Raw genomic sequence first — 25,203 nt, 5'->3', positions numbered from 1 at the left:
TAAGTGCTCAAATATACTTATTATGAGAGAAATAGCTATTCTTTTCTAAAACATTTTTAGATTTTATTTTCCATTGTTTAAGACACATTAGGATAATTGAAACGAGAGGAGAGATGTGTTATGGTTATCCCACAGAAGAGAACGACGTCCGTGTTAGATCTACATCTACCCATGCTGCAGACATGTTAGCCAAGTGTTACGCCACCTACAGGCAGCAGTGAGACGTTGCATCTCAGATGTTTATCCTGTGTTTTACGCTCAACCCTTCATTGGTTGGTGAGATCTGGCCCACTCACCCTCTCATCTTTCTGAACCAGGATAAACGAGTGAAACGACAGACATGTATATTAATGCGATGCAGTGGACAAGCAGCAGCAGGACACAGGACCACTAGGAGGTCCATGTGAAGAGTCAGACATGCAGCGATGCAGAGGAAGAGAGAAGGGGAGCAGGGTGATGGGGGGAGGAGGGTGGGCATGGGTGGGTGGGCTCTCTCAGCGGAGTCCAAGGTCTGCAATCAGGGCATAATGCCGGAACCAGGGATGTTGCCATTACCTCACCCTTAAAAATCTGAAATCGTGGGATCTTCTCATCACCTTTGCTGAAAAAAAGATACCTGAGGGCATTTCCTCACCTTTCCAGACCTTAAAAAGTATTATCTTCCCTACAAGCCAAACAACATCGACTCATCATTCCAGTGAAACAGAAAATACAATGCAACCAAATACGCCACTATTATTAAAACACCTACTGACAAACTGATGAAATTCTAATTTACTTTAAAGAAAAAATTGATACTTTTTTTTATTAAACAACAAAAAATTTGAATGATGATTTTTGAATTTTTTGAAAAATTAATAATGAATACATTTAATTAACTAAATTATGAATTAATAAATAAAACGTATAAACTCAGGAAGCAGAAATGTATTTTCTTTTAAATAAAACAATAAAAATGCATGAAAATAAAATTAATAATGAATTAATACATTTAATTAAAAATGTATGCAAATTATTCAATCAATTTCGAAACGCAAACTCATAATCATTCACACTTAAAGTTAGAAATATTCCTCAGAATTGTACAATATAAAAAAATACAAATAAACCACATATGCCACCATTATAGATCTTTGCAATTCTTTTTTTTTAAACAAAGAATTACATTTATTAAAAATTAAATAAAAAATGTATAATTAAATAAAAAATGTATACATATCTTTAATCCATTCATAGACTCAAACTCGCAACCTCTCGCACATAAAGCAATAAATATTCCTCTGATCCGTAAAATATCAAGTTAAACGGATAATTCACCCAAAAATTCGGACATAATTTACTCACCCTCATGTTGTTCCAAACCAGTATGAATTCTGAGCACAAAAGAAGATATTTTGAAGAATGTCGGTTGATTCCATAGTATTTTTTTTCCCCTACTATGGAAGTCAAAGTCTATGATTACCGACATTCTTCAAAATATCTTCTTTTGTGTTCAACAGAAGAAAAAAATCCATACAGGTTTGGAACAACATGAGGGTGAGTAAATGATGACAGAATATTAAATTTTGGGTGAACTAACCCTTTAGGACCTCGACACCTATAATATCACCTCAAGCCAGATTACAAGGCGCAAATTACACAAAGTGCTTAATACCTTGTTTTATGTTTAAAACAAATAGCCTGCATATTTATGCATATGAACGTTCCAGGGTATAATGTGTCTTCCAGGTCTGCCTCTGTATTGATTCTTGTGCGGGATCAATAGAGTCGCTTTCCCATGAGTCTCTCAAACCGCTGTTAAAGAGAGTGTCTACAGGCTAGACTATCTGTTCATAGAGAGACAGTGGATGGGGCTGACAGACAGTGACAGACTAAGGTCATCCACATCGCCAAGCCCCACCATTAACGGAGCATCAAAAAGCGGCGTTCGCAAAAAAAATAAAAAAGACCAGCTATTTTCCCTGCTTCCCGGTTACCCTGTTGCTATGGTAACAACTGTTGCCTCAGTAACCACACTCCTATCTGAGAGCAGACCTTTTCAGCGGAGAAAACGCTCCCATCTCTCTGTGCGCTGTGCACCCCCTCCCTTACCAAAAAGGTTACGCTCGGGGTCCATGCAGAGAGGGGGAAGGAGGGGGAGAGGAAAGAGAAAGACGAGAAACACGTTACCTGACAGATAATGTTATCATAGTAAGCCAAAGCACGGGCATGAGGGAGGTTAGGAGGGGTGTCGCAAAGTTTCCTTACATTTGGATGGGAGCCCTCAGCGATGGTGGACAACGAGAAATTATCATTGTGGTGCTCCGAGGAGGGACGGTACTTACTGCTGCGAGGTGGCAGGGGGCGAAAGGGAGAAAAAGAAGGAGAGTGATGGAATGGAGGGAGCATTGTGGGAAAATGAGAGGTATAGAGACAAGGACACAATGGAAAATATAGGGGGGGAATATTAGAATGAAGAGATTATGAAGGACAGAGGAGAGAGAGAGAAAGAGAAAAGAGCATTAGTGCAATTCTAGGACTGCGTTGGAGACACACATTCAGTTTACAACCTGTGATGCAACATATCAGATGACAAAATGACGTCACTTTTTTTTTTTCTCAAAATCAACAAATATTTCACCCAGTTCAAAACATGAGGAGTTTTAAACATTTCATCACCATAAAATGAGCTCAAATGAATAAACAAACTAAGCTTCTTGGGCTCATGTGTAAATCGCAATTTCTTCCCAATTTTTTTCTTCCCTTATCCTTCATTTCCCACTTCTTACTCAAACGTTCCATTACTCTTCCTGTTCTCAAACATAGATAATAATAATATATACAATTTAAAGACCTGCATCATTGGCTAATGAAAGAGGCTGGAAAAGGAAGAGAGAGGGAGTTGGCATTCACCCGCGGCAACACTTCTATTTTAAAGGCCAGTATAGACATTTTGGCCAATATAGCTATTTTTAAAGGGGCTATATGTAAGAATTTACGTATTAATCACATTTGTATTGCCAATACGTGAACAGCTTGTAATGAAACTTAAAAAACGAGATTTTCCCCGACTTCCTAGGTTTTCTATGAAAGCATAAAAAAAAAGGATGTGACGTTTACGCACACTCACGAGAGCCTCTCTCTGTAATACTTTTTAACCAAACTATCATAATTTTAATGACCTAATCTGTCCACATGATGACTGTGAATTGCAGAGCTAGTGGAAACACATCCACACAGCTACGATCAGATGCTTTCTTAACTGCTGCTTTCTCAATGCTGTCATTTTTGTTGTGTCTATTTTATTATTGAGAGGAAAGTGCGCACCACATATTTACATATTCATCTAACTGTAGCTCTCAGCAGCGTGGACAGCATCAGGATGCTCGTTAAAAGTATATCGCTGCAAAGATATTTCCAACTTTTTGAATTTTCATTGAATCATGTGCACAAGTGCAAGCACTGCAGTTCACTTAATGGCCACCGGTATCGTTAAAAACGTTTTCTGAATATATATTTATTAATGTTAATAATTTTGCATATTGTTGGGCCTATACAGATGAGCGGGCAGTCATGGCCTAATGGTTAAAGAGTTGGACTGGTGACCCAAAGGTTGCTGGTTCGATTCCAGTACCGGCAGGAAATGACTGAGCAAGGCACCTAACCCCCAATCACCACACTCCGGGTGTGTGTATCCAAGTTTTCAGCGTGTGTGTTCACTACTCACTACTCTGCTCCTAATGTGTGTGCACTAACTTGGATGGGTTAAATGCAGAGGTTAAATTCCAAGTATGGGTTACCATACTTGGTCATCACGTGTCACTTTCACTTTAATAGTATCATTATAAAATTTCAATGTTTGATTTTCAAGGACATTTTTTCTTACTTTTGGGGTGATCTACAATTTTGACAATGTGTTGGGTCGCCACATGATGTTAATCTGGGTTCTGAAGTAAAACCACTTGAGAATTTGTAGGATCAATGCCTTCTCTTTTTTGCTTTAACATGCCCCATCTTTTCTGCTACAATCTGTAGATTAGATCTCACAGAGCAGAACGAACTCAAGCACATTTACTTGCAGCAGATGTTGAGGTGGGTGTCTGATGTATTCACGTGTCTCATCTGTAGCACTGCTGCCCGTTTCTCCCCTCCATCACTCTCACCTCCAAACATGGCCGCCCCTCCTCTGCAGCCTGTTATAAAACTCTCTGTTTCTCCACTGGCACTTGCTTTCCTCTTCTGCTCTCCTCTTTTTCCTCATCATTTTCCTTCTCTTCTTTGAGGAGGGTGCGCGCTGTTTAATTCCACCCCCACACCCCCCCCGGGTCTCACAGCTGTATGTAGGTCAGCCGGCCCCTCCTCCCCCTCTGCCCTACTTTCAGCTGGAGCTTAAGTGACATCATGCATTCTGCCCGCTGCTAGCGCAGTACGCTAAGCATTAGCATGACATCCACTCACGGCTTTATTTGGTCTCCGATTAGCAGCTGCACTATCACTAACAATTTTTAGGGAATTAAAAATTGAGCAGACTTTTACAAAAGCCATTTCTGCTATTATGTTGTTGCTCTCAGTTAAACCTTTATTTATTTAATTATTTTTTATTTTACCCTGCTGTAAAATACAGCTTAAAGTTGGTTTGCTGGTCTTGGCTGATTTAAGCTGGCCTCCCAGTAAGGCCAACCTGGTCTAACTATAGTTAGCTCGCTGACAAGTCCCAAAAATGAATCTAAAACCAGCAAACCAGACCGGTTAACTAGGCAAGCAGGTTTAAGCTGGTAAACTGTTAAGCTGGGGTTTTTTTTTTTTAACCGCAAACAAACAAACTCAATATTTATTTAAACATTAAAGAAATATTTAAAGAAAATATTAAAGAAAAGTTTTATTTTGTCTTGCAATTCTACACAACCGATCAAATTTAGATATTTTTGAAAGTCTCTCACCAATGCTGAATTTATTTGGAATTTATTATACAGTAAAAAGTAATATTGTGAAATATTATGACAATTTTAAAGAGCTGTTTTCTATTTTAAATATATGATTTATTCCTGTGACTGAAAGCTGAATTTTCAGCATCATTACTCCAGTCTTCAGTGTCACATGATCCTTCAAAAATCAAATTCTAATACGCTGATTTGCTGCTCAAGAAATTTTTCTTATTGTGATCAAAGTTTTTGCTACTTAATATTTTTGTGGAATACATGATACCCTCCTATTAAAAAATTGGGCTTATTTTTTTTTGTGTGTATATGCTGGAGAAAGGTCATGGGATTGAATAGTTGCTATTTAAATAACAGCACAAACATTTGGCAAGCTCCACTGTGTGTGACTTATTTGTTCCTAATTCCGCCACAAAACATGAGGTTTTAAGGCTTTTAATCCATAAACCCTTCTACTTTGTCTTACTCTCTCTAAAAATCTCTACCACATGGGTCATTTTCATGAATTTAGCTGTGTCCTGCCAACTGCCCACAGCATGCCGGAGTCTCACCTGCGCTTGCGCAACTTGTTATTCTCAGTCTTGAGCACGTGCAGCTTCTTGGCAAAGCAAACGACGATCATGAAGAGCAGGAGCACCATGAGAGCGGAGGCCCCGATGGCGATGCACATTACCTGGAACTCTGTGATAACGGACTCGCAGCGGGCACCCTTGTGCCACATGTAGTCCTGGATGTTGCACCTGCAAGACAAAGAAAGGGAAATATATGCAAAGCCTTTTCCAACAAATTGGTAACACGCTTGTATTTTTACAAGCAGATTTTGATGCAATAGTCAAAAGTTAATTCAATATACAATGAATAAAATTTATAGAAATATACATAGCAGTTACGGTAATTGCAAATAAAATTTTTTTATGGTGCAACAAACAATGATTGCATCTAAACGGGTTATTTAAATATGAATGGAACGATCCCATTATTTTCGTGAGAGATTGCATCGTTCTTGCATTATTAGTTGCTGTTCAGAAAACATTACTTTTTGCAGACATTATCCCATTGGCCATTCCTGGTTCAAGACCAGCAGGTTTTAGGGGTCAGTGTGGAGCCAATTTTTTTTGCCTCTTCTCCAGTAAAAACATATGGAGCGACAAGGCCCTTACTGGGATTCATCCAATATCACGCCAACACACTCATTTTTGAAGTAAGACACATTTTAAACACACCATATTAAGACAGTATTTTAATCCTTACTGGCTTCCCAAAAATGTGCTTTGATTCCCAATGTAGTCTCTTGTTTCATATGAATTATGCATGGGGGCTCAGTGCATCTCCTACACCAAGGGCGAGTTAAAATTCACTGCCTTCAGCATTTTTACCATTCATTTTTGCAGACACCTGGGTGGATGACAAGTTCACTGCCTTTATCTTGCCTTAAGTTTCTTCAATACTGCTTTAGACTGGATTTAACACCAGTTCTGAACCTGTTCTAGAAGTCATTGAACTAACTTCAAAGACTGTCAGGATCTGTCATATTAAAACTCAGTGACATTTGCCTTGATAATCCAATAAGGCAATCCAATGATACAATAGTACGTTTGAGCGTGTATGAAAATGTTGCTACCAAAAAAGGTTTCAGAACGCTGGGCTTTGCATCTGGGTTTTGTCAGGAATAAAAGCACATGGGCATCTGCATCCTCTCCATCAGCTCCCTAAACTTTTCCTCCTCCATTTTGCACACATAACAAACAGTAGGGTTGTATCTGTCAGAGGACAGACAAACAAACAACATCAGCGGTGCAGATGCCGCAGTCAGATTGAAGGATGAAATCTGTATCTTTTGAGCTCCACCAGCATTATTGCTAAGAGTCAGGAATGAAATGGCATGATGTGATTTACCCATGTATGCAGGCTATGTTTTCCTATATTTGTTCCTATATTATATAAATATATATAAAATTTGTGTGTGTGTGTATATACTGTATATAACTTTATAATGTTATTAAGAATATAGTAACACTTATATATTATATATAAAACATCTAATCCGACAATATTTTTATAATATAAAATATAAATGTCACAATATTCTAAAGTACATTATGCATTATACAGTGTGTGTGTATATATATATGTATATATATATATATATACACTGTGTATAATGCACTTTATATTATCTTTATATTTATATTTATATTTATGTGTGTGTTATATATATATATTATTTATATATAATATTGAAATTTAATCTATTCTGAAGTTTTTATAATATAAATGTTTTAATTGATAAAAAATAGAATACATTCTATATGTAATGTTTTATATATATTTAATATTTTAATTACATTATAATTAAGAATGTTATAAAATGTATACATTATTATTATAGAAAATCTAATCTGATTGGTTCATCCCATTGGTGATGTTGCTCCAGGAACATGTCCAAATTCTGTTAAGCGTGTACAGTGGTTAAAAGCTTCAATGGTGCATCATGCAGATAATCGTGGGAAAGAGAGATTCAAATAGCTGGAGAAGGGAGAAAAACAGATGTATATAATAAAACACAAATCTGATGATAACTGAAACATTTGCAAGCAATCAAACGCAAATGATTTGCAAAGACTTCAGTCCTGACTGCACCTCTCTCTCTCTCTCTCTCTCTCTCTCTCTCAACCACATCTACAATTGCACACACTCAAATGTAAATGTCTATAATGAAAGGAAGTCGTCTTCATTCACAGTCTTGGTGGTCACGGGAGGGGGGTCTGAGGTTTCACTTCTTTTCACTACAGCATCCTGTATGCCCCTTTGTGCCTGAGCCAACCGAGAGCGAGACGAATGAGAACAGGGTTGGCGCGGCGCCACCGAGGGCATTCAATCCCAGAAGGGAGAGGTGTCAGGAGTGTTGATGTGAGTGTGCATATAAATGCATCCTTACAGTGGGCTGTATAAAGCAGCCTGTCTATTCAGCCCCTCAGCTGTTTCTCATCCATCCTCCCAGATCTCAACACTCTTAACTGTGTTTGTTTCTTCCACAAAGTTTGCATGCTATCTAAATTACATTCTACACCCATTCTCTTGCCAACTCTTTTCCAACCTAACCCTCTTTTCAGGGCTTTTAGTCAAGATCTTTTATTACTTTCGTGCATTATGTTCTCCTTCCCTCATCCACTGTCTCTCTCACCCATGTTTATAACTGCACAACCTTTTGACTGAGTCAGTAGTCAGAACTGTTATGCAATCAGTCATATGTCATCCCAAACAGAGCCTACATCAATGAACCCGTTTACACAATTTTAATATTATTATGTGAAATGAAATCAGATGGTTAGATACATTCTGAGAAGTTCCAAGAAAATCCGATATAACTGCAACTGACAGGCTGAGTGAGTTTGTGCGTTAGACTACAAAACACAAGCCACCAGGCTCCTTAACTAAGTGAAGTGATAGTTCAACCAAAAATGTAAACTCTATCATTATTAAAGGTAGGGTAGGCAATTTCAGAGTGGCTAGCTTTGAAAGCATGAGATCCCACCCTTCCTTCAGAACGCTCTCCAAAGCTCAACCCGATCTCACGGCAATTCGTATGTATTTTGCGAGGTGGCTAATTCGTACAAATTCATACAACCTCACTCGTACAAATGCGAAAGATTTTTGCTAAATCGTACATATTTTACGAGTTGCCCAATTCGTATGAATTCGTACGTATTACCCCTGATCCCACCCCTAAACCTACCCATCACTGGGGTTTAGAAATATCGTACAAATTCATACTAGTGAGGTCGTAGAAATTCGTACGAATTAGCCACCTTTTACTCACTCGTACGAATTGGTCGTGAGATAGCGTTGAAACGCACACAGCAGAGTCTACAAAGCGTCACGAGACGCCGTTAATTTACTTCATGTCTCAAAGGACATAAACAGCTCCGGGTAGAGCGTCACGGGTTGCCATCTCGTAATTACAGTTACAACATGGTGTGAACGCGGCATTAGCTCGTAGTTTTGGTTCACGAGGAACTGTAAAAGATGACCAGGTGAATGTCTACACAACACGCTGATGTATGTGATGTATGCGGGAGCGGGTGCGCAGAGGTATGGAAATACATATGTTGACAGGCAGGTATAGACCCTTTTACAGCCCACGTGATCAAATAGCTGCGCGCGCATTTTGGCAACGGAAGTGGTGTTTCTCCCCACTGGCTCTAACGTGTTAGCAACTCCGAAAATTTATCAAAACGGTTTCCCAGCATCAAAATGTCTGGTTGTTGCGTTTACGGTTGCACTAAACGATATTCCACCAAGGGGCTTAAGTTTTATATTATTCCGACAGGATCACGGCCGTTTCAGAAGAGTGGCTGCAGGCGATTAAACGTGTTGATTGGAGCGAGGAAATAATAAAAAATGCTCGCGTCTGTTGTTTAATCCGCTCGCGCAGCTTGACACGCTGCTGATTCTCGCCATACTTCCGTTGCCAATGTGCGCGCGCATACGTCATCGTGTACAAACAGTAAAAGGGTCTATAGGACCACAAAAAAAAAATCGTGAACATGAAAATTTTTTGGTCCTGAGACTTCCACAGAAGCTATATGCACGTTTCTAGACCACTTCTATTATGAATAGGTAAGTCATACAGGTTTGGAACAACACGAGGGGGAGTAAATAATACAATTTTTAGGTGAACCATCCATTTAACCAAGCAAAATTTTGCTGATTATCCTGCATAATTTTAAAAGACCATTTGTTAACATCATGACTATGCTAGTGCACCTAGAAATGTTGGTCTAAACTAGATGAGGGTTGAATTTGTGCGGTTAATCTCTGTGTATAAATATGGGCAGTTTACGAAGCTGCCGTGTGGACAGATGGTGCAGCTAAGACTGTGTTTGTGTGCACATGTGTGTATGTTAGATGGAGTGTTGAGATGGATGGATGCCAAACAGCCCCAGCTGAGCAGTAGCAAGCAGTAGTTGAAACAGATGTAGTGATGACATGTCATTCCATCACTAATATCTCTCTTAAGACCAAACCTCCCTTCTGTTCCCCTCCATTTCTCTTTCTTTCTCTGCTCTGTTATCTCTTCCTCTTTCAAGAACAACATATATACAGATAGTTTTGATTATTTTAATAAAAATGTCAAGAAACCTTTTCTGTTCTCAAAAATATGCATACGTGTGATTACACACCATAATTTACATGTCATACAATGCTGCAAATCCACTGAAAGTCATCTTTAGTCATGCAAACAATATCTTAAATATTAATTAATTAATTAATTAATTAATTAATTAATTAATTAATAATTTATAAAAAATTAAAATGAAAATATTTAACAAAATTTAAGACAGGCAGGTCTAGTAATCCAATTCATTTATTTTCCACAGATAACAACCAGATAATGATAATTATCTGATAATTCTCAGATACCAGATAAGTATCTGACAAACAACCAGATAATGTGTTTTATAAACACTTTTTACTATACTGGTTGAAACTGGTTTTTTTATTATTATAAAGTTGTATACAACTTTATTCGCATAAAAACAGTATAATCACAAACAGCGATATATACAGCAAAGCTCAACTAACTGTAACTATATTATTGCCCAGCTCTTTATATAAAGTTGGATATAAGTATGTCCAACTTTAATTGCATACAGCATACTCTCTTAGGGCAATACTATATAGCATATCTTGATTGCTTGTATTGTCGCAAAATGTAAACTAGGCTATATATCGCCCAGCTCAAATCTGCTAAATGTGACTATAATGCATGAAGATAATATGTTATTATAAATATTAATACCATGATTAAAAACAATGTGCATTGTGAAAAGCGCTATAAATAAATTTTACTTTACTTGACACAGCCTCAAAATGCATCTTAAATATTCATATTCAGCTTGTCTCTAATGTATAACTTCCTTAATATGCAAAAAGAGGGCAAAGTAGTTAGGAATCATCTGCATGCTCACTGCACTGGTAGTGCTAACAATATTTTTAGCAGATGCATTCTTACTAAAATGACAAACAATGAGCCCAGGTCTTACTCTAAAAGTTATTTCACAGAGTACACTGATAGGGGGACAAGATTTTTGCCACCAATCTTCCATTAAAAATTAACTGGGAACTCGCGGTGACCGTGTAAAATTGTCTTTAGGAAGATCTACTAAAACTTGGCGCTCAACTATCGCTTAATTAAGTGTCAGTACAGCTTGTCATAGTAAACACAGCCACACCATGAGCGGCAACCCTTCATTAACTCTAAACATGTGGTTTAGCACTGCTGTCACAATCATCACTCCTCGATTGCTGAATAAAAACCCCAAATTACCAGGGTTACAAAGGTTTACAATATTCAGCTTTGAGAGGCTGCAGGCCACTTGATCCCCTGCCGGATCCCTGGGGTGGTATAAGGGTGATCCCCAGATGGAGAACGCTTTTACTAGGAGACCGCCAATGGTAATAACCCAGTGACTGAGAAGGATCAGGACTGGATTAGACCAATCATTAATCAGGTCCAACTGTGTCTGTCACAACAACACTCTATCTATAAAGAACATTAAGCGCTTGCTGATCTTCAAATCTAAATTAACAAATTATACAATTTAAAGGGTTAGTTCACCCAAAAATAAAAATTCTTCCATTAATTACTCATCCTCGTGTAGTTTCAAACTCGTAGACATTCGTTTGTCTTGGAAACACAAATGAAGGTCTTTATAATGAAATCTGAGAGCTTTCGGTCCCTCTATTGACAGCCTATATACGCAACTACCACTTTTAAGGCCCAGAAAGGTAGTAAAGACATCATAAAAGTACTCCATGAGCGTTTTGTTTGTGCAAAAAACATAATTTACCACTTTATTTACAAAATATGAATCTCTAATGCGTGTTCATGCAAAAACATCTACTCTCACGTCAACACAACACGCATGCGCCATGGTGCTCTCGTGAAGGAATTTCAGAGATTAATATTGCTGTATATTACAATATATAACATTGATTTTACAAAAAAAAGTTGCATTTGAGGTGTTCGGTCTATTGAGCTATGAAAGAGCATAAAAAGTCCTCTTGGATGTTAACATTAACTTTCACTGACTAGAATCACAGTCAAAAACATGTTTTTTTTTTACTGAAATGAAGGCACATCTGTCATTTGTCCACACATACAGAAAGCTCTCGATAGATCACTAAAAGAGAGGCACGTGCGCAGGGGAGGGGGAAGGACGGTGCTCTGAAAAGATGTCTGAGCCATTAACATTCATACTCTAATAAGATTGCAGTGGTGAATAAATCAGTGTTCATGCGAGCCTCATATAAACAAAGCCAACATGGGACACAGATGCCCAGAGCTCCACTGACCCACTTTGACTAGGCTTGTTTTGGGGAGTCAGTGAGGGGGGGGGGGGGGGGGGGGGGGGGGGGCGTCTGTTTACAATGCAAGTACATGAGCATGATGAGGAACTCAGAGATAGGCTCAGAAGAAAAAAATCACATCTGATTCCATTTAGCAGATGCTCTTATTCAGAGTGAGAAATGTAATAAATTACATTGGTAATTATGATGATGACTAGGTGAGAGGTGTAACTGGGAGTAAGTTTTCAGCAAGATCATTTGATATGAGCACAAACTGCTCATATTATGTTACTATGGTATTATTCAGAGGGGAAAAGGGAGAAAAAAAAGAATTTTAATCCAGCACAACTGGCAGACAGGCAACTGTTTGGTCCCCTAGAAAAAAAGACATTAAACAGAACATATGAAGGTCTAAGTCTCCTGCTTAGAGTTTTCTCCTGAGAAAAAGACCCCAGTAATCTCACATACTGTATGTCTCCTCTAAGAGATCTCAACAAACTCACAAACTGTGCTCAATCATCAATCAAAAACCAGAGATTTCAATATTTGCTCAAACATTTCTCACATTCTTCCAAAATCAAATGATCTATTTATTCATACATATAGCTCTATATTTATTGCAAACTGCATGCAAATCATCCTAAATTCAAGCAATGTCTTAGGAGAAACATCTGACAAATCTCATGAGCTATGAAAGAGCAATCTCTGAGCAATAAAACGTTCAGTAAGGAATGAAATTCATAAGAATAAATGTGATTAAATCTGAAATTTACAGCTAACCATGACCTCTGGACTGACAAAGGTTGTGGATACGGTCAGGGTCATTGCACAAATCCAAAAAGAGGGAGGAACAAGAGATTTATGACCATGAATAGGTTGTTAATAGTCACTGGCTGGCAAGGGGATTGTCTTAGATCTTAATCACAATGTGAATTACAACCGGTGTGTGTCTGGAAGAGTTGTGGAGGGAGAATGACAGTTAATTTCACAATAATGCAGTACTGATATCACCTGAACCCATGATCTACCCAAGGTCTACCCTCCCAAAACCCCCAAAATATCATTAATATGTGACTTTTATGTAAAGAAAATATGGTAGTTGCTTTTCAGGAAGCAGTGAGCTTGGCTCTCAAGTATCCTGCCCCCATTTTGACCTAATCTACCCGTGAACATGCTGAATTTCATATCTCCTCATACTTATTTTCAGCTTAAACATAATCCTCATGATGACCTCTTTATAGCGGTTACAGGTTACTCTTTATAGCGTTTGCTTGCATGGTAAATGTATTTGCAGTGATAGTGAAGTTAATGAACCCGCTGTTATTGTTATTCTTCAAAATAGGACTTTTAAAAATGACTTTTCTAGTAAAAGAGAGGATATAATGCAAGACACATGAAAACAAACATAAACTTATGTGTCTAGAGTCTAGACTATTGTGCATGTTTCATGTTTGGTCACATGTTTGGGCAAAAACAGTTGTGCTCAAAATAATCTGGCAGCGAGAGGGAAGTTTCCTAATAAACTTTCCTCATAAAGAATCTGGGAAAACATGTGGTGCTTTCTGCTCTGCAGCACTCAGCCTGTCCTTGTGCAAGTCCTTAGTTCCCCTTGTGACCAGATGTGCCATGAGGAAAGGCAAATCTTCTTGAGAGGTTCCCTCCATTTCATTCCAATTTAGAACTATTAGATTTGTCCAAAGAAAATACCAGGGGTGTTTACTCATGCATAAACTAGGGCGTTGTGGGCGGTTGCCAGGGCATTACTATGTGGTTGCTAAACAGGGATGTGCAAAATTCAGAATGGATCCTGTGATGGATTTTTTAATTAATCATAACTAACATTTATTTTTCTTGCAGGAACAACATTCATATGCTTTTGAATCTTAAATGTTTCCAAAATCTTTGGTCGAAAACTCGTGACTTTGAGTGTGTGAGTGTATATACAACAAATAGGAGAAATTAAACTGGACAGATGTCTAGATTTGAAAACTTGTGATTAACAATGAAGTAATCAAGAAAACAGAGTTTGCTTCTACCTAGTAACAGAAGGGTTTGCCTATGAAGAACCAATCAAATTGTAGGGAAATTATGGTAGCCTAATGTATCATATGATTTTTCCCATGCTCCTATTCTATAAAAACTGTTGTATTCTTTTTGCTGGTGGGATTCTCTCTGAGATTTTCTCTCAGATCCTCCGGACGTGATAAAAGCATATTCAAAGGCATTCTCTGAAGTCTGTCGGTTATTATTGCTGCGCACCAAGTTAGTTAGCGGAACAAGTCAGTTAGCGAAACACTAAAGCTCTTACTCCTATTCCCAAGTGATAGTGTGGAGCCGGTTAAGAACACTAGAGACCTTATTCCCAAGTGATAGTGTTCGAACGGAACGAGACGTCATTCGACTCTTTGTGAGACTCTTAAGCGGGGTTAGATTGCGGTCAGGTAGCCTAACTATAATTCTTAGACATTTTATGTGGTCAGAATAGCTACACTATTCACGAGCGGTCAGAGGTAAACTCAACTGAGTATAATATTTTCAGGTGTCTGAGACAATCGGTTCAACCTAAGTCAGGTGCGTAGTAGTTAAAAAAACGAGTTGAATTTCTTTCCAATTCCAATTCCATTCCAATTCTGTATCCCATTCATTACGTCAGGATTTGAATTTGAATTTAAAAGACAATCTCAATTCAATTCTGAATGCAAACAGCAATGTTGCTAAGGTGCTCTGAATGTTTGCTGTGAAGTTGCTAGGGTGTTTTGGATGATTGCTAAGTGTTTTCTTACTGGCCCAAGTCAGAAGAGCCGACCTTCAAGTACTCTGGTCACTAGATATGGTCACACCTTTGATGTAAGCCTATTGGATTTTGTCACCTGTCTTAACATCCACTAAGCGAAAATTGAAAGTCTAATCACCTAGAAAAGTAATAGCACACCTGTCCTAAACAAACCAAACGATAAGTATGAGCAAAATTAATTGTGATTCTTGTCTTAGTGAATAACCTGGTTCTTCTAAACGCTTACCTGCAGAGCATTTGAGTTCCTTCCAGGACGTAGCATTGGCCCCCATTGAAGCAGTAGTTGGGCTGCAGATCACATGGGGACTTGCAGGTTCCATTGGTGCGGACAAAGCCCTGCCGACAGTCTGAGCCATTAACTGAGTCGATCACACCAGGGGGAGCACGGGGTTCTTCTTCCACAGTGGCTCCTTTGGGAAACATGAAACCAGGGTTGGGGGGCAATTGAGGAGGAAAGCGTTTGGAAGGAGGGGTGGTGGAGACGTCATCATCGTAAGACTCAGAAGTGCTGCTGTTGGGGTAATCGTCGATAGTGGGAGTCACATCGTCGATGGTGGGAGTCACACTATCGTCGTAGGGCGTCATGTAGTCGTAGTTGTCAGGCATGGCCCAGGAGGTGGGGTCACGGCCCTGAAGCTCGTGCGGTGACAGAGACGATGGGTCTAGGTTCTTGCGGTGGGAGCTAGAGTCGAAGAAATCTACAGTGACATCAGATGGGGAGGGTGGATGAGTTGGGGACGGGGTCATGGGAGATGTCTCAAGGTCAAGGTCAAGGTCAAACACAGTGGTCTTCATGTCTACTTTAGCATCCTGCCAGGGTGGTTGTGTAGGCACTTGCTGCTTCACTTCCTCTTCCACTTCCTGTTCCTCTTCCTCCAAGGTATTAACAGGCTCATGGGGAAGCAAGTATTCGATCTCAGCAGAGTCGGGGCTGATGTCTGGACTTGCCAAAGTGGTTGTGGCACCCTCACTGGAAGTTGGAGTTCCTGGAGTTGGCGAGAAGACTTCATTCTGCATGCCACTGCCTACATCTTCATCTCTGAGCTTTCGTCCGGTGGGAGTCAGGTCAGAGGTGCTGGGCAAGCTGGTGAACTGTGACACCTCCTCTATCTTCTCCTCCTCACCCTTGGTTGACAAGGAGGTCACATTAACAGCACTATCAGCCTCAGTTTCATTTCCCACCACAGAGTTACCTGTTGAAAAGAGCAGATTAAGGTTAGGAGGAATGAAAAACCTTACATTCATCCAAACAATAAAGCCACTTGTATTTAACTATTTCCTTATTTCCTTCTCAGTGGTAGGTCTCCCAATATCTTTTAAAAAGCTTCTTTAGCAAGCCTTGAGATTAGGTGTAATTATTTTACTAATGTACATGGTTCTCAAAGGCAGGATTAGGGATTAGGGGTCGAGACTTCATAGGGGCTCCCAGCGGAGTAACAATTAGCTAAAAAGAAACAGCATCTTTGACCACCAGAAAAGCCCATAAATTCTTTTGTCATCTATCTATCAGGTCTAATCCAACAACACAATTTCATTAAAGTTAACACAGTGTTCATAATCAATTTTACAGCCATAATGTGAATAGGATATTCAATGAGAGGGATTTTACCCATCGAGTTGACCGGATTGTGAAAAATGTCAGTATATGGCAGGTGTTTGAAAAATAACAGGGCTTTGTAATAAAGAAATAAAAAAATGTTTCATATATATATTTATATATATATATATATATATATATATATATATATATATATATATATATATATATGTGTGTGCAGATAATTTGTCGAACTTGTTTTACTTTAAATATAGGCAAGTTAAAAACTAGAGGAAAACCAAATATACATGTATTCAAAATACAATCAATTAAAACAAGTCTAAATATCATGTACAGTGTTGCTTCTAAAGTAAATGTACCTATAGTGTAAGGATTTTTACATATTTTCACTGGAAACAAGTAGTAATTTTTTGCAGATATGAAAGTTTACATTTCTTTCCATGAAAAAATCAAACAAATCTTTCACAATATGAACAGAAACACTACAAGCATGGATTCTCGCAATGAATTTGTAAAACACTTCTATAGAAGTTGAACACGAACAAAGATACTTGTGTATTGAAAGCTCAAAAATATGTGTTGCGGCTTCCACTACACAGGAAATTGAGTGCATTTCTGGAATGGCAATAACATTTTTTGTGAACAAGTATATGGACTCAGTCAACTGTGTGCTTAATAACAGTGGATTTGTGATCCTGCTTTCCTGTCGCACAGAACAAAAGTCTAAGCAAACTTACATGACAGTCTCTCTTTCTTGAGGACCGCTGTTTCCAAAGATGACTGTTTTGCATTGATTTTCCACTGCTATTATCTGACCGCTCTATTGATGAGTTTATAACTTCTGGATTGCCTGGCCATTTTTGTTCCAAGAACCTCTGTGTTTTTTTTAAACACATGAAGAACTAAACTGAGTAGGATATAGTCGGAGACATAACATGTGACAGTGGAGACTAAGATCTTTGGCACAGAGATGCTCCCTCAGAAAAAGGTTCCCAAAAATGGCCAGATGTGCTTGGTCTGGATTTTATTAGAGAGTGTGAATCACTAATGTAGTATTTATGTGACAAATCTGACGGAGATGAATCAGATACAGCTCCTTTGTGGTAACATTAGACATTAGCGAATCTAGAAATGAGCATTTAGATCTCTGTATTCGTGCAGGATTAACATGCCTTTCAAACACAGATGTCAAATCAGTCATTGAAGCATAAACACCACACACAACAAAACAAAGAGGGTGAGGAGGTCATCAAGTGCTGTTTTCAAGACATCAGCAACTTTAACTCCAAAACAACCAGCACAAACACTTTTAAACTTTGTCCATTTTTTTCTGTAGATTGAGCAGAAACGAAACATGTGAAATCAGATATTTAGACACCTCTTCACCAAGGCTGCATTTAAAAAATTTAAAATCTTTCTGATGCCAAACTTTTGAATGGTGAAAGTGCAAAATAAGATTGTGCACAGTCAGTCCTAAATATTTGTGTGAATGACTAAAGGTACAAATATCAAAGCTCTCTGTGGACAAATATCTTTAGCTTCTGATACACAAAAAAGAATCCTATGTTTATTTTAAGACAAATATAGTTTTAAATATGATGACTAATACAGGAAGACATCATCAGTCTGACTAGATAGAAACCAGATGTGTGGTTAAAAAACACATGATCTCCACATCTAAAGTGTTTTGCACCATTAACATGGCCAATGGCAAGTTATAAAGCTCTCATTTGAGTAGCATAATCATATTCGCAGTTTAGTGTATCTGCTAAACCGTATTATGGCGTTCCAGTGTGACTCATGTAGAGAGCAGCCAGTGATTAAACTAGAGATAGAAAACCAAACTCTGGTGTGGAAGGTCTGAATTGAATAAGTGCGAACAGTTAATGCACAGCGTCCTTCAACCGTTAGCAGACGTGTCATGGATACTTGCCGGTAACCTAATTAGGAGCAGGATTTTCACATTCGCTTTCATGTATCTCCTTTTCTTCTAGCAGAATACGCCAAGTCAGTCAAGGCTATTTGTTCTGTAAAAAAAAAAAAAAAACGTTTGACCCTTGCTGGAATGCTGGTTTTGCAGATTGTGTGGGTTAAATAGCCAGATTTGGGTCAGATCTTTACAGCCACGGCATTATCAAAGATCTCCTGCCATAATGCGTCTCCCAGACGGGATGCACTACAGAAGCGAGGAACCGGGGGCCCCAGGCAAAGCGGACACAAAAGGGTCCTTGTGTTTCCCCTTTTCTCTCAGATGGTCAAATCTTGTTGCATAATACTGAGTTACCCCCTTTTCTCTCAGGCACCCCAATGCAGCCCAAAGGGGAGGAGGTATTTGGGGTTTGGGGTTTGTTGTTTGGTGGCCAGGTTCGGAGGAATGATGGCCACGGGTCTTGGTTGCATGACTTTGGAGAGATGCCAAGCTCTTTGTTTGTGCAGCACTGCAGACAGTGAAGGGAGGACAGCGAAGAGCCCTGACAGTTCGTCTGTACCTCATATGGGTTTCTGATGGCAGACTGCCTGAGCAAGAACTGTGGGAGGTACATCTCAGAAGCCATGGACCCAACAGCTTCATTTAACGTTTTTCTGTCATCTGTGGGTCTAGTGTAACATTGTGATTTCTTTGTATTTCTTTGTCCAATATAACTTCCATACGAGCAAGACAGGATATTCAAAGAGAGAAAAAAAAAATCTAGTTTCATCCATAATGAATTGATTGGATCATGAAAAGAGGTGGTTGGAAGGAGGGGCCTGTATATTAACTATTAAAATAAAAAAAATAAAAAAATAAAAAAGTTTCTTTGGTATAACATGAAACATTTACAATAAGATTCGGGAATGTGTGTTAAGAAGTTTCTTATGTTCACCAAGGCTATGTATTTGATCAAGGATGCTGTAAAACAGTAATATTGTGAAATAGTTTTACGAGTTAAAATAACTGTCTTCTATGTTAATATATTTTAAAATGTCATTTATTTCTATGATTTCAGCAACCATTACTCCAGAAGTCAGTGTCACATGACCTTTCATAAATCATTCTAATATGCTGATTTGGTGCTTAATAAACATTTATTATTATTATTATCATCAATATCAATATTGATTTTTGCAAAAACAAAGAAATATATTTTTCAGGATTCTGTTGCTAGCATGATTTAACGTGTTGCTAGCATGATTGAACATTTTGCCAACATGATTTAACATCTCGCTAACATTATTAAGCATATTGCTATCATGATTTAACACATTGCCAAGATGTTGCTAACATGATTAATATGTTGCTAACATGATTTAACACATTGCTAGCATGATTAGCATGTTGATAACATTATTTAACAGATTGCTAACAAAATTTAACACATTGCCAACATGTTGCAAACATGAATTAGCATGTTGCTAACATGATTTAACACATTGCTAGCATGATTTAACGTTGCTAACACGATTTACCAGGTTGCTAGCAAGATTTAACACATTGCTAGCATGATTTAGCATGTTGCTAGCATGATTTAATACACTGCCGCGGAAACGCCTAAAAACGCTGTATTATACATGCCAGGCCAATAGTTGGCAATGTCACTTTTTAAAGAAACTACACGCCTATAGACGCATGCGCATTACATCACCGGTTTCACAAATTCGAGTTTTTGAAGTTTAAATGGAGATGATAACGTTATCGTGATCATAATCATGTTCAAATAGCCTACTTGCACTTTGAAAACCCGTTTTCAAAAGTTCGCGTTTTCATTCCAACAAAACACGGTTTGTCCTGTAAACGGCCCCTAAAACAGCAGACCAAGCTAATGAATTAGTAAATAAAACATCTGTGACAATAGAGACATGGAATGTTAATGATGAACACTGGCCTTAACCTCTATGTCCAGCAGTACGTCCAGGAGCTGTTGTCAAAAGTGATTGATTATCTGATGATCAATCACCGAATGAAGCCTTAATCACTGTATCCCTCCAAAACTTTACAAAGACTAAAAAGAATTAAGTACATGCATAAAGTATGCAGAGTAAATTGATGAAATGGAGTGGAAAACGTAGAGGGAAAACATTTAACTGTGTTGTTAACACAAAACTGCCTCCATCCAATAGGCTTTTGTGAAACGCCTTACTATCCTGTGCAAAAAATAGGATGTGAATATTCCTCCATGGAATATTTTAACTTTACTTATTACGCAGGTATTAACAGTCAGATCTTTTGACCTTGAGACATAATCAGACAGCTACCACTGGACGTCTCTCCACCTCCCAATGCATAAATCTTTCCATTTCTGTACTCAACAGGTGGTTGGATGGAGGAGGGATGTGTTGCCATGGGAACCAGCTTGCCCTCGCTGTGCAGAGTGTGCAACGGCGGAGCTCGAATGCGCTGTGTGAAAAACCATCATCACAAATTTATAAGTCCACATCAACAATTTCAAGTAAAAGAAACACCTACAAAAACAAATATGTGCCAAGTCTTTTAGACTACTCAATTTTGAGTATATCTGATTTTTTATATCTTTTTTCTACTTTGATAAGCTAATTAAATAAGCTAATGATCTGTTTCCATTACATGTATGAATTCACATGGTAGATGCATTAGAAGTGGGGTGATCAGTTTCTGATGAAACACAAAATGGCAGCAGTCCACATTGACAGCACTACTTTATAATTCACTTCTGGTTGCTTTAAAGTAATTATAAAAATAAAAAATCAAGGCATTGAAGACCTAGTAAATGAATGCCTTCAAAAGAAGGAGGCGGAGAGATTGCTCAAACAAATCAATCCTTACTCTGAAAACCGACTGCACTGACTTTGTTGGGCAGCAAACGATTATGAATGAATGCAAATCTGATTAACCTCCCCTAAAACCATCTAAAATGTGTGAGCTGTTGTTTCGAGTCCATTGCAACAGATCCAGGAGAAAAGACACAGCCCTTTTGCTTACAAATCCATCCAATTCATGTGCACAAATGTATCCACACATTTATGTCAAAACAAGACTTAATACACTCTTAATAATTAAGGTTCCAAACGTGTTTTATCCCCACAGTGATTCCATAGAAGAACCATTTTGGGTTCAACAAAGAACCTTTCAGCGAACCGTTCTTAAAAGAACCTTTTTTTCTTAGTGTGAAGATCCTTTTTCCACTATAAAGAAAGGTTCCATGGATTCTTCATGGAACCATCAATGCCAATAAAGGACCATTATTTTTTAAGAGTGTACTAAACTGCAACCTGTATCAGGTAGCTGTGTACATGACATCATATCCCTGGAACAAAGAACTGCAATCCTTGAAATACTCAGGATTGGATTGGACATGCATTGAAAATTACTAAAACTGCATGCCATGGCTCCTTTGGGAATATAGTAGCCTACATTCAGAATGGTGGATTGCATTTGTAGGGATTGCTAAATATGATGGCAGTGTCAGAGGATATCAGAGTATCTTGATATCCTTCTCATTTAAGGGTATTGAGATCAGAATCCTGCTTTAAGTGTTCATGACTTTGGACTGATGCACAGTAACAGGTGGCATAAATATAGATAAAACTGCTATTAATCATGCATGTGTCAATGTATGAAAAAATCGTTTTAGAATCATATTAAAATCAAGTCAAGATGAGGCGGGCAACACCTTTTTTTCCCCTAGCAGCAGCGGAGTCTCTCAGCACAGAAGATGGCAAGTGTGTCCAGTGGGCTCTTGTGACAATAAAAAGGCGATTCAGCAAATACTGAAAGTGAATACATTATCAAATCAGTTTCTGACACAAATCAAATTTTCCCGCAAGGTTTCACCGCACCAATAAAGACATAATGGATTGGAAAAGGCTGTCTATGATGGCCAATGGCACTCCTCTTCTACTCGAAAGACCATGGAGGCAACAAAGAATACAAAAATTGCTTTTTAATTTCTAAAAATTCCTCGTTCCCATGGAAGGGAGGAAGTGAATCAACAACTAAAATCAAAAGCAGGTCCATGCATGAAGCTAACAAAGGGCATGGCCACCGGTGACATCATTTTTACCTGACCAACACTAACCGCCATCACAGTATAGCTTTAACAAAGGTGTACAGCTGATATAGTGCAGTTTGGGGCATCGTCAAGAAAAATGTGATAAAAGAAAGAACATATATTATAGATAAAGTCATTCAATATTCATTTTTCTTTTAACAGATTCAAGAACACCAAGAAGAAACCTTTTTTTTCTTTTTTTCTGTCCTGTTGCTGGGCGACAAAATGCAGAAACTGCATCCAACCAGATGGACAATGGACCTTCTAAGCACCATTGCAGAATTATACATTAGACTTTATATTATTTAATGAAAAGACCTGCTTTTTTACATAAACACCGATCGTGTCAATGAGATCATCTCGCTCAGTGATCTATCGGAATTTTAAACACACCACTGGTCGAAAAGTCGCTCCCATTGGGCTGGTCCTTCATCCTTCTCTGGCTGAACGACACAATCTCTTAAATAACCCAAGTGACTGACCATTACAACTACAAAGACATTCTTGTTCTGTGCGTAAAATCAAACTACACGGATAAACAGTGTGATTTGCTGCGCGAGATTGTCCGAGCATAAATTATTTGCTGCTCTAATCCTGCCTTTGTGCGCCTCCATCATTGCCATAGTTACAACAGCTGCTCAGTGGAGTAATCACAGCGCAGTAACTCTGCACTACTACTACTACTACTACTACGAATACCACTGCATAATATGGCCAGGAGGAAAAAGAAATGAGCAATTATAAGCAATTATGTAAGATCAATGGTCTGCAAATCACTTGCAGATGTTTTCTGTGGTGTCCTTCCTTTTAATGTGGGTTAATTAATGATGTGCATTTTGGACGAACCCCCAAATATCCCAGTTCGACATTTAACCTACATTTCCACGGCGCTGGTCCAGGCACATCAGCAGCAGCCGGCTCGCAGTCATGATTTACGCGCTGCAAAACCCAGCAGCGGCTGCACTACTGACCGACATTCTCATTTTGTGATGCTGTTCTGTCATGCCACCTCGTGTTTGAAGGCTATTGAGTCTTAACTATCAGCTGATTTAATATGCATGTCAAAAAAATCTTACCATGTGCAAACAGCGGTGTCAAGAAGACAACCAGGAGGACAGAGAGCATCGGCACGCTCCAGCATCTCGAACACAACCTCATCTCCTTTCGGTACATGCTTGCGTGTAACTAAGAAATCTAGCAGGATAAAAATTCTATAGTCTCCTGGAAACCAAATATGTTCAATTCGAGAAGTAAATCCTAGATGTGTCTCGTCCGATCTGTTATATCGTATCTCCTCTGCGCTTCTCCATGTCCACTTCTTTTGTGAGGTGTCTTCTCTGGTCGTATTTGTTTACTTATATTTTTTTTCTCTATGCGATGGAATTTGTTCCCTTATGGTCCCATTGCCACAGACTAAATGCAAGTCGGTGATCTTGCTGAGAACCGAACGGACGGACGGACGCTGGCCGAATCAATCGGTTCTGAAACCAAACCGACGCGCGGCCACTTGGAGAGATGCGATTCTACGCGTTCTCACAGTATGAGAGGGAAAATGATTTCGGCTCCCACTGTCTCCCCACCCCCTCTTCTCCCCAACCCCTCCCCAAGTTCTTACTCCTTTCAATAATGTTCAACTACTGACAGACACAAAAACAGCCCTCCATTGTAAGCTCGATTATTGCCTCATCCAATGGGTTTTTATCTTGGATAGTTGGAAACACTGATGGTTATAGATCGGTGGATGGAACTGATTTTTTTCTGCTTGTGGCTTAGTCTTTCGTTTTCAAATATTTATTAATGTTTATTTTGTGTATTTTTGTAAATTACATATAATAATATATTAATAATAATAATAATTATTATTATTATTGAACTGTTTAAAATATTAAAGACTAAGCCATAAATAAATAAATAATTAAATAAATAAATGAATGCATAAATAAAATATTTTAAACAATGTGGATTTTACTCCTTGTGGCTTAGTTTTTCATATTCAAATATAATGTTGAATATGCAAAAAAGAAAATATAATTGTACATTTTGTAAATTACATTATTATAATAATAATAATGTTTTATATTATGCAAATGTTTGAATATGACTAGGCCAAAAAAAAAAAAAAAACCCTGTTTAAATAAATACATTTATATGCTTTTAATATATTTTAAGGGGGCATCTCACCTCATCTTCCCTAAAATAAGAATGTGTAAATGGTATGACCAATACAGATATGACCAATGCTTTAGACATGGATGCCCTTTTAAATGCAGAAACCTGCAGATTTCAATAATGAATCTATAAGCAGTGGATAAGAGGGCAGAGGAGATGCATGTGTTATTGAGGGCTGTGATATGGTCCAGATTGTTTACGGGTTGATGGTTTAAGGAGAGGAGAATGGAACAATAAAGCAGAGGAGGGGCGGGAGGCATGAGATACACTCCTCCGGCTGTGGTGATGAATGCATGAGGGCTGGAGGTGTCGGTGGGGGTCGGCAGCATTCTTACACACAGCGCCATTGAGAAACACAAGGGACCAGCAACAGGCGGTTCACCAATGCCTCTATGTGTGTGTGTTAAT

At 38.5% G+C, this 25,203-nt stretch overlaps 1 protein-coding gene across 8 annotated transcripts in view; it reads right to left on the bottom strand.

The window, feature by feature from the left end:
• The window catches only part of cspg5a (chondroitin sulfate proteoglycan 5a), a 44,633-nt gene that overhangs the window by 6,909 nt on the left and 12,521 nt on the right, over window positions 1–25,203 (bottom strand). For 2 of the 8 annotated variants that reach the window (XM_082148894.1, XM_082148897.1), the window contains exons 1-4: window positions 23,703–24,223; window positions 15,290–16,256; window positions 5,468–5,656; window positions 2,248–2,326 (exon numbers count right to left, since the gene is read on the bottom strand). In XM_082148894.1, the coding sequence (XP_082005020.1) occupies window positions 2,248–2,326; window positions 5,468–5,656; window positions 15,290–16,256; window positions 23,703–23,799 (1,332 nt within the window). In that variant the 5' untranslated portion in view covers window positions 23,800–24,223. Of the gene's footprint in view, window positions 1–2,169; window positions 2,327–5,467; window positions 5,657–15,289; window positions 16,257–23,702; window positions 24,225–25,203 lie in introns of those variants that run through there. The other 6 variants (XM_082148899.1, XM_082148893.1, XM_082148895.1 and 3 more) reach the window with 6 other exon arrangements.

The sequence above is a fragment of the Leuciscus leuciscus genome, assembly GCF_965113295.1.
Source record: "Leuciscus leuciscus genome assembly, chromosome: 20".
Lineage (NCBI taxonomy): Eukaryota > Metazoa > Chordata > Actinopteri > Cypriniformes > Leuciscidae > Leuciscus > Leuciscus leuciscus.
Note: the sequence above shows the minus strand (reverse complement) of the source record. Positions and strands in the feature narration are given on the sequence as shown.